Genomic DNA, 10954 nt, shown 5'->3' with positions numbered 1-10954 from the left:
GGGAGAGGTTGCCTAAAGGAAATGAGAAGGAAAGCTACTCATGGGTAATTTGGATGAGCAAATTACAAAAATTAGGCAATATATCTGGCTTTATACTCCCTAGCAACTAAAGCTAAAAGAACATATTAGGCAAGTTTTTATTTATTTATTTATTTACTTATTTACTTATTTATTTATTTATTTATTTATTTGAGACAGAGTTTTGCACTCATTGCCCAGGCTGGAGTGAAATGGCGTCATCTCAGCTCACTGCAAGCTCTGCCTCCCGGGTTCAAGAGATTCTCCTGCCTCAGCTTCCCAAGTAGCTGGGATCACAGGCGTGTGCTACCACGCTTGGCTAATTTTATATTTTTAGTAGAGACGGAGTTTCACTATTTTGGTCAGGCTGGTCTCGAACTCCTGACCTTAGGTGATCCACTGCCTCAGCCTCCCAAAGTGCTGGGATTACAGGCGTGACCACGGCGCCCAGCCAAGTTTTGTTTTTAAAAGGAGCAATAATCTATATCTATAAAAACAAAAATTCCCTTTTGAACTAAATAGTGATAATTTATGAAGGGGCTTTGTATAATGGACATGAATAAAGTGAATCTTCAATAAGGACTTTATAAAGATGAAACAGATTATTTTCATATGCATCTCATAACTGGAGCTCTATAAATGCCAAGGCACATTTAGAACTTCTGAAGCAAAAGCACTTTGGTTGAAGGGTGATTTAAGACTAGCAGACGCTGAGTAAGACAAAAAGTGGCAGCCTCCTGTTTGCCAGAATGGATAAAAGTTGCAAGTAGAAATGGGTTCTAAAGTCCATATGTCCCTGCTCTTCCAGGTCTCCTGCTGGTTTTCAAGGACTGGGTTTCCAGTCTTGGGTGCTATGCATGGGAGCGTGGAGAGGGTGCCTATAAATGCTTTGCATTTGTGTACAAATTTGGGTTTATGGCATTTTTCTAAAAAGATGATTGCTGAACAGATTTTAAAACTTGTCTATAAAACCAAAGCTCAACAGGAGAATATCAATGTCAATGTTAATTAACTGTAAGTGTATTATATCTGCAAGAAGCAAAGAGAAATAAGAGAACACTAAAACTCAAGAGTAATAAGTTTATTCAGGGCTATTTTTGAAAGTCTATGATTATCTATTAAAAACCAAGCCAGGCCAGGCACAGTGGCTCATGCCTATAATCCCAGCACTTTGGGAGGCTGAGGCAAGAGGATCACTTAAGCCCAGGAGTTCAAGACCAGCCTGAGCAATATAGGGAGACCCAGTCACTACAAGAAAAATAAAATAAAACAAACTTTTTTTTTTTGAGACGAAGTTTCGCACTTGTTGCCCAGGCTAGAGTGCGTGCAGTGGTGCGATCTCAGCTCATTGCAACCTCCACCTCCCAGGTTCAAGCGATTCTCCTGCCTCAACCTTCCAGCCCCAGCTAATTTTTTTTATTTTTAGTAGAGATGGGGTTTCACCATGTTGGCCAGGCTGGTCTCCAACTCCTGACCTTAGGTGATCCACCCGCCTCAGCCTCCCAAAGTGCTGGGATTACAGGGGTGAGCCACTGCGCCCGGCCAATAAAACAAATTAGCCAGGCTTGGTAGTACATGTCTATGGTCCCACCTACTCAGGAGGCTGAGGTGGGAGGACCACTTGGGCCCAGGAGGTTGAGGCTGCAGTGTGCCATGATTGTACCACAGCACTCCAGCCTGAGCAACAGAGCAAGACGCTGTCTTAAAACAAAAAACAAACACACAAAAAAACCAAGCCAAAAACTAGTCTAGAGAATAGGAAAATTAACTACAGCATATATCTCATATTCCTAACAAAGTTTCCAATTGTTTTTTCCATACTGCTTAATGTCAAATCACATCTTGAAATACATTGGACAGATAAATGAAAACAAAACACAACCCTATAATAAGAACAACCTTTTCCTGAATTAACTTTATTGTATCATAGAGTAAACAGGGCTCTACTTAGACCAGGTGTAATTTAATTTGCTTAGTGATGGAAAAAATGATGAAGCTTCCTGAAGTACTTTGGTTTTGCATGGAAGGGCCCTGAAATTGAGGCAGCACCTTACTGGGAAGTGAGCCTGGGGGCCCACTTCTTTCCCCCTTTACTGAAAAGCCATCAGAAAAATTTTGTAAACTCGATGCAGCCCCTTACCAATCTGCCACATGGTTGGTGCCTTGTGTTAAAGGCTACAGTGAATTACATATTTGGTCTATACGTAACCTTCTCTTCTGCCACCTGTACTTTGACCCTTTTCAAAGTTAGGATATGAGCAACGGTTCCCCCGCCACCCTGGGGTATTCCTGCTTAAATCCTCTCTGTAAGTGAGCAATGGCATATGTTTATAAGAAGGCTGTCTGGGCGGACGCAGTGGCTCATGCCTGTAATCCCAGCACTTTGGGAGGCTGAGGTGGGTGGATCACGAGGTCAGGAGTTCGAGACCAGCCTGGCCAAGATGGTGAAACCCCGTTTCTACTAAAAAAATTAAAAAATTAGCCGGGCACGGTGGCAGACGCCGGTAATCCCACCTACTCGGGAGGCTGAGGCAGGAGAATCACTTGAACCCAGGAGGCAGAAGTTGCAGTGAGCTGAGATCATGCCTCTGTACTCTAGCCTGGGCAAAAGAGCAAGACTCTGTCTCAGAAATAAAAAGAAGGCTGCCTACAGGTCGTAGTCCAGGCTGTGGTTGGGTAACTCACCTATGTGGGAATCAAACCACAAGGCTGAAGCTGCGAAGCATGGGGCTCTAATAGAAGTAGCCACACAGAAACTTCACTGTGCCCTTTTCGTCTTTTTTCTTTTTTTTGCAAACAGCAAATCACCCACCTTGAGGTCATAAAGGAGCTGGAAGCTGCTGGGTGCTTGTGCTGCTCTCTGGACGGCCTGAGCCAGGGCTAAGGCACCCTTGCCCCCTTCTGCCCAGTGAGTGCACTTCACGGCATCAAAAGCCCCATGTTCTCTGGAAAGGCGGCTGATGAGGTCCAGCTCAGCCTCTGTGTCTGTCCTGTAAAGGAAGCACTTCATATGAAAGCATGGAAAATAGTTGGAGAGACAGAGTCTGTCTTCTTTTTGCCATTAAACCTCATGTGAATCACCCACTGATAAACAAACATTAACTAAGAAATTCAGCCTGGGTTTGAATCTCAGGTCTGAAACTTACGAGCTGGTGACTTTTGGCCAGTTACCTAAGCTTTATGTGCTTCAATTTCCACCTGGGTAATATGAGAATAATCACAGCACTTATTTCATTGGGACATCATGAGACTCAGATGGTAAATTCATGTAAAGTACTTGGAAAATTCCCAGCACTCCACAAGGAATCAGTAGATACTAGCTTTTAAGAATTCTGCTGGCTGGGCGCGGTGGCTTATGCCTGTAATCCCAGCACTTTGGGAGCCTGAGGTGGGAGGATCACGAGGTCAGGAGATCGAGACCATCCTGGCTAACACGGTGAAACCCCATCTCTACTAAAAATGCAAAAAATTAGCCAGGCGTGGTGGCAGGCGCCTGTAGTCCCAGCTACTTGGGAGGCTGAAGCAGGAGAATGGCGTGAACCTGGGAGGCGGAGCTTGCAGTGAGCGGAGATCGCACCACTGCACTCCAGCCTGGGCGATAGAGAGAGACTCGGTCTCAAAAAAAAAGAAGAATTTTGCTTCCCATTCTACTGTGGTGAGGCCATTATAACAAAACCCTGACCACCAGTGCAACACCTAAACAACCCACACAAGTTCTTGCATGACCCCTTCCAGTGTAATATGCCCAATTCTTTGTCAAGACAACATCCCACCAGATCAGTAAAATAATGGAACACTATAGGCCTATGACCTTCTGTTAGCATAAAAGGCCTCTAAAGTTGAAAAAGGAACACCGAACTTCAGGCTTGTGTGTTACTTCCCCCAGTGGAAAGAAAAAGGGCCCACAGGAGCTGAATCTGACTTTGGGACCCTCGGTGGGTGAGGTGGTGAGCCCGCTGTGACGTACGCAGTGCCTGTCATGGTGCTGGCTAAAACCACAGGCTATAATAGCAGTAACTGAAAAACAAAATAAAGCTAAAAGCAGTGCTGTACAATCAGCTCCAGAAGATTTTCCACATTCATCCTTTTCTCTTACACTCTACACTTACTTGAATGCATTCACGGCCACTACTACTGGAATTCCAAACATTCTGGCATTTTCGATTTGTTTCTTCAAGTTACTGAAGCCTTTTTCAACCAGCTCCAGGTTCTATAAAAACAACAGTGAAAGGTCTACGAGATCAGAGAGTTGAAAACCACTGCAGGTTCTTCTTCAAAGGCAAACAACCTCCTTGAGCCAGCAGCCACTCACTGTCAGGACAAGGAGGCCAAGAAAGAAGAGAAGGTCCCTTGGTGCATTTCTTCCAGTGCTGTGAGTGGATGCTATGGAGGACTGCAGCTTTCACTCCAGCCTATGACACTCGAGTGGAGCTCTGCTTGTTTCCCAGCCTTCGAGAAAAAAAGTGCTGGTACATTTGCTGTCATTATGCCATAACATTATAGCTTTTTTGCTGTTTGAAAGGAGTTAGTTACCCTTACCCAAATTATATTTACAAATTGTGTTTTTAGATTTTATGTATTCGTAGGGGTATGATAATACAAATTGACTCTACTCGGCACAGCACAGACCCTTCCATCAGAAGACAGAGTCTAACAACATAGTGGCTGGCACAGAAGAGGTATTCGTTACATGGCTGCCGTAAATACTGCCAGGAAATATGAAGTAAGCAGCGACATTTTCAAAGGTTTTCATGAACTCGGCTGTGAATGAGGGCAAGAAATAAGATAAATACTGTCTTTAGGAATCAGGCCAGTGGCTGGGCCCAGTGGCTCACACTTGTAATCCCAGGACTTTGGGAGGCCAAGGCAGGAGAATCCACTTGAGCCCAGGAGTTTGAGACGAGCCTAAGAAACATAACAAGACCCCGTCTCCACAACTGAAAAGTTAATTAAAAAAAAAAAAAAAAAAAAAAGGCCGGGTCTGGTGGGGTGGCTCACACCTGTCATCCCAGCACTTTGAGGGGGATGAAGTGGGTGGATCACAAGGTCCAGAGATTGAGACTATACTGGCCAACACTGTGAAACCACATATCTACTAAAAATATAAACATTAGCTAGGTGTGGTGGTGGGCACCTCTAATCCCAGCTACTTGGGAGGCTGAGGGAGGAGAATCACTTGAACCCCAGAGGCGGAGGTTGCAGTGAGCCGAGATTACACCACTGCACTCCAGCCTGGCGAAAGAGCAAGACTCCATCTCAAAAAAAAAAACAAAAACCAAAAAACGAGCTGGATGTGGTAGCTCACACCTGTAATCCCAGTACTTTGGCAGGCTGAGATTGGAGGATCACTTGCGCCCAGGTGTTCGACACCAGCCTGCCTGGGCAACATAGGGAGACCCTGTCTCTACGAAAAATTAAAAAACTAGCCTGGTGTGGTGGCATGTTCCTGTTCTTCCAGCTAGTTGGGAGGCTGAAGCAGGAAGACTGCTTGAGTCCAAGAGTTAGAGGCTGCAGCTTTGATCACGCCTCTGCACTCCAGCCTAGGTGACAGAGTGAGACCCTGTCTGTCAAAAAAAACCAAAAACCAGCCAGGCGCGGCAGCTCACGCGGTCAGGAGATCGAGACCATCCTGGCTAACATGGTGAAGCCCCGTCTCTAATAAAAATACAAAAAAATTAGCCGGACGTGGTGGCAGACACCTGTAGTCCCAGCTACTTGGGAGGCTGAGGCAGGAGAATGGCGTGAACCCAGGAGGCGGAGCTTGCAGTGAGCCGAGATGGCGCCACTGCACTCCAGTCTGGGTGACACAGCGAGACTCCATCTCAAAAAACAAACAAACAAACAAACAAACAAACAAAAAAACCAAGTACTACAAACTAAAGGGAAGCCATTAAGGAAATGTACCTTTAAGTATGTTTACTGCAGCCCTGCTTGTAGCATTGGAAAATTATAAACATAAACCTCCTCCAAGGGGGACTGGGCCAATGAATTACAATACATACACTCAATGAATATTTATCATGCAGATGTTATGCAAGTGAGACCCATCTGTGTTAACATGGAACCTGTCCAAGACGTACTAAAGGTGCAAAACCATGGAGAGCTTAATTATTCCATTTTAGGACAAACACAAAAATACATGCGTATAATTCATGATAATTTTTTAAATGTTGAGAAATATGCTGTGAACTGTTAAGGGGACTCAACTCACATATATTATATTCTTGTAATGTTTGTTTATTTTTTTTTACAAAGGCTATATTACTATTGTAGGCTTAACAATACATTAAATATTTTAAAAATAAAAGAGTCTTATAAAAATACATATACTGAATCATGAGCAAAACCCAGCAGTAATGTTTGTGGATACCAAAAAAGCAGAAATGGGTAGGATAAAAGGTGGAAAACAACTGATTCATTATAAATATGATTTATGCTTTTTTTCCTTTAATAATTGAAAACTGAGATTATGATTTATTTGAGCTTCTAAAGAACACTGCTAATTCTTTACATGAAAACCAATTAATATGTAAGGCTGATCAAGAACAGTTTTAAATAAGCAGAATGTCTTAAATGAAGACACCAGCTGGGCCAGCTAGGGGCAGTCACTGTAATTAGACACAGGAAAGGCTGTGGGGTGGCAGGAGGGCCAGAACTGTGAATTCCCCTCCTACGCGTGAATCAGACAAATGACCATAAAAGGCAAACCATAACTCAGATGACAGGCAGACTCAAGGTACCAGCAATTTTTTTCTAGCCAGTTTTGAAATACTTCATTTGGGGCCTGAACACTGACCCTGTATTGCTTGATAATTTAAAAGCCTTCCAAAAAGGCAGAAAAATTGAATTAGCAGTGACAGCAGGTGACCTTGCCACCTTATCTGATGGCCTGTCTCTCCTGTAACCACCCCAAACTGGCTTCAGAGATGTTTCTTTGATGGTAAATGACATAAATATGAAAAGGTTTGAGCTCACAGTTGTTCTCTAGCTTCCTGTTTGTTGCTATAAATATCCAGGAAGCTTTGTCTAGAAAAACCACCAGAATCCTGACCATATATCTTGGCCCTTTAATATTGATTTAAATCTGGAGAGGAGAAGCCATTTCAAAAAAGGTCTCCACTTGTTTCTGATCTGAACGGCATTTGGAACTTACCCAGCCAATGCAGGGAAGACAATGGAAGGGAACTGCTATTAGTCTAGGACAGGGTTTCTCAGCCTCACACTCCTGACATTTGAGCTGGATAACGTTGTAGGGGGCTATCCTGTGCATTAAAGGATGTTTAGCCAGCATCCCTGTTTCTACCCACTAGATCCTAGTAGCACTCCTCACCTCCAGTTGTAATAATAAAAAAAGTCTCTAGACATTGCCAAATATCCCCGGGGTCAAAATCAGCTGTTGAGCAGCAACCACTGGTCTAGGGCAGTGGCTTATTGACACCCTATGTAGGACAATTCTGTTTTGTGAGGCCCATCTTCCCTATCTACTCATTTAATGTAACTACTCAGCACACTGCAGGCCTTTTGGCACAGACCCTGCACCCTGGGTCACAGCAATAACCCATTCATTTCCACAAGGGCCAGGTGGAGAAATGCTGATTCAAAGTATGGTGCTTTCTAGGACATGTGATGAGAAATAACTGAGGTTACCTCCTCTATGTAAGCCTTGGGAAGAGGCAGTCCAGCAGTGACCTGGAAGGAAAAGAAACAGAGTCAGAGGCATTTCCTATTTAAATCTCCTAGCTTAAAACGGTGCTTGTCATGTGTTAAAGGTAAGAGGCTGCAATGCTTGCAGACTGTACAGTAGTATAAGATTATTTCCTGCCCTAAGGACTTAAGGCATGTGACCAATCACACAGCACAGAACAAAAACGACTGCTTTGAGCAGCGTGGAAGACCTCTATGACCTGAATTAAGCAGGTGAGAAGGACCGGATCGATGGTGGGAGAAGTGGAAAGGGGTGTACCCTAGGCAGATGCAGTGACTCATCGAGTGAAGGCCATAGCAGTGGGGTTGGGAATCAAGGGCAGTGTGGGGAAAGAGGAAGCGGTCGGGCCTGCGGAAGTCACCCTGGGATGTCTGTCGATGGAGCCTGTGATGAGCCCTGCTGTGGTTTCATGAGCTGGTCCACAATGCCAACCCAGCATTGGTGGAGCTGAACCATGGTGTAGGGTCAATACAAACAAGAGGGAAAACAATACAGAAAGATTTTCTTTCTCTTTTATAGACTGTATCTAAAGGATGGAGATGTCTGGTGCCACCCTCCCCCTCAACGCCCCCCGGCCCCCAGTCTTGATCTATGCCATGGCTCAGCCCTGTTGCATCCACAGAATTGAGCAAGTGGGTGAAGGTGTCCATTTCATGGGCCCCACCATGGGCAGTGGATAGTGATTAGGAAGCTCCGTCCTCTCCCACTGCAGTGAGACCATGGTGCTCCAACTCCAGAAGGGGTCATGAGGAGGCAGAGCAAGAAGCAAGGACCTTACACGTAGCTTCCCGTCAGTAAGGTAATGGGAGCAGGACGCCTACTCCCCTGACAGAGCCATATGTGCAAATGTTCCCCTCCATGCACAGCATTACAGGACATTATCCTGACTGTGAGGTCAGGAGGAAGCAAGGAAAGGAGGTGCGATGGTGTGAGGGTGAGTGAGGGGTGTAAGAGAGAGGAATGTTAGTTGTGACTGGGGAAAAAAAAGGGAGTCTATTCTGCGCTACTAGCAGAAAGGGGTGTGCTGGGTTGGGAGTGCCTTTGGCACTCAGGGATAATTAAGACTGGATGGGGTGCTGGGGTTGTTATGGCAGCATTCCCAGTGTGCTCTGGGGACCCAATCCTTTGAAGGGGTCCATGAGGTCAAAACTATTTCCATAAGATTCCTAACATCTTATGGCCCTTTTATTCTCATTATCATCCTCTCATTGAGCATATAATGGACTTTTCCAAATGTTATGAGACATGTGATGTCACAACAGATTAAGTGCTATCTTCAATTAAGCCGGACCCAGAGAAGATCTGAAAAATGGACAATGCCTAAATTTTGTTGGGAAAAGATAGTGCATTTTCATGTTTACAAAGTTATTTATGTTAACATGTAATTCAGTTTTAATTTCTAATGTGGTAAATATCAATAGCTATAACCCACATGAACAAAAGCTCTTTAACTGTCAAGCTCAATAACTGTCAAGAGTGTAAAGAGGTTCTGAGGCCAAAACAGAGAACTGCTACATTAGAACAAACCCTGACCAAAAGAAATTTGATTTTTATCCTGTAGGTGAGGGAAGCCTTATTTCCTAAGTTACAATACAAGCTCCTGGTGGACAGGAATTTAATAGTTTTTCAAATGATTTCAGAAAACTAGCACCATGTCTTTTCATGTAGGACCTAAAGAAAAGGTGTTAAAATACTAGGATAAAAAGTAGAGTAGTAGGAATTTCTAAGCAGTAAGAATTCAGAGAAATACAAAATTCAGGCTGGAGGTGAGGATGAGCCAGTCTCCACCTGTTTCTCTGTTACCAGGGCAGCCCTGGGCAGATCTGTCATTCTCCTCTCCCCTGCTCCCTCCCTAGGGTGTGGAGGCCCTGTCCAGCATGAACTACTCAAGAAGGGGCTGACCTCTGTCTCAGCTAACTGGTTTGGGTGGCTGGTTGCCAGTGTCACTATACAGAGGGATGCAGATTTAAAAAGAACAGTCTGAACATAAAACAGTTTTTTGTGGGGCTAGCCAAGCACACGTCCTTGGAGGGGTTTAGATGTTGTCAGATGTCCTCCGAAAGGTAGGCCAGGCAGCCGATTTTGGCCCTCTTAAAATGCTGAGCGCTGACGGTGCCTGTGGGTGATAAGGCAGCCAACACAAGGGCTGTCTGCCCATCCCTTGCTTTTGCTGCCTATTAATCACGAGGATAAAAGCAGCTCAATGAAGAAACAGGCAGAAGTCATCCAACTTCCTTTCGGCCGTCAGCACACTGCTGATAATCAGACACTTCAACCCACTGCTCACCGTGGGGCCGCCCCCGTGCATCTTGAGAGCTCTGACAGTGGCAACAAGCACCACCACGTGAGGGCGGAGGCCGGAATACCGGCATTTGATGTTAAAAAACTTTTCCATTCCAATGTCTGCTCCAAATCCCGCTTCCGTCACTGTAAGGAAGAAAGCAACAGTAAAAATGCCATCCCAATTCCCCTGATGTTAAAAGAAATATACAGTCTATTCACTGGTTTTGCAAAAACACTCACCTACAAACCCTTCTGGTCCAACAAGCTTCAGTGCGATCCGGTCTGCAAGGATGGAGGAATTGCCATGTGCGATGTTGGCAAACGGGCCAGCATGGACAAACACTGGAGTGCCCTGTGGAAACCAGGACACCGTGAGCTGAGCTGCCAGTCCTGCTTCAAAGTGGGATCACACACTCAAGAATATGGAATTGATTTAGAATCAGAAGGAAAAATACTTCCCAGAGGGAAAATACAAAGTCATCTCTTTTATTTTAGTAACCTCCCAGTCACAGGTGTGAGGAAGAATGAGAAGAAAGAGATGAGCAAGTGGAGAAGGTCTCGACTACCCAGGTTAAGTGTGCTTTATAACCACTCTGCTCTGACTGTCCAAAACCAATTCAAGAAGGCAGGAGTCACTCTGCTCACCTCCAATGTCTGCATGAGATTGGGCTTGATTGCGTCCTTCATAAGCACTGTCAATGCACCACTCACCCCCTACAAAACAAATGTGTGCAGCGTGAACTCCCACCAGCAAAAAAACCCAACCTTCTGAAACCAATATTTGACATTCTAGGCTTACCCATGTTAGCCATCTTGGACCAACTGATACTTTCACCTGAATCAGACCATTCATGGTTTCTTTCTGGATATGCTAGGAAGTTGCCAATTATTTATTTATTTATTTTTTGAGACAGAGTCTCGCTCTGTTGCCCAGGCTGGAGTGCAGTG

The 10954-nt window shown here is 44.7% G+C and overlaps 1 protein-coding gene across 1 annotated transcript in view; it reads right to left on the bottom strand.

Annotated features, from left to right (window-relative positions):
• The window catches only part of MTHFD1 (methylenetetrahydrofolate dehydrogenase (NADP+ dependent) 1, methenyltetrahydrofolate cyclohydrolase, formyltetrahydrofolate synthetase), a 105156-nt gene that overhangs the window by 13520 nt on the left and 80682 nt on the right, over positions 1-10954 (bottom strand). Inside the window, exons 18-23 of the mRNA XM_011978328.1 lie at positions 10652-10720; positions 10247-10358; positions 10011-10150; positions 7666-7707; positions 4128-4228; positions 2831-3008 (exon numbers count right to left, since the gene is read on the bottom strand). Coding sequence (XP_011833718.1) covers positions 2831-3008; positions 4128-4228; positions 7666-7707; positions 10011-10150; positions 10247-10358; positions 10652-10720 — 642 coding nt within the window. The remainder of the gene's footprint in view (positions 1-2830; positions 3009-4127; positions 4229-7665; positions 7708-10010; positions 10151-10246; positions 10359-10651; positions 10721-10954) is intronic.

The sequence above is a fragment of the Mandrillus leucophaeus genome, unplaced genomic scaffold, assembly GCF_000951045.1.
Source record: "Mandrillus leucophaeus isolate KB7577 unplaced genomic scaffold, Mleu.le_1.0 Scaffold192, whole genome shotgun sequence".
Lineage (NCBI taxonomy): Eukaryota > Metazoa > Chordata > Mammalia > Primates > Cercopithecidae > Mandrillus > Mandrillus leucophaeus.
Note: the sequence above shows the minus strand (reverse complement) of the source record. Positions and strands in the feature narration are given on the sequence as shown.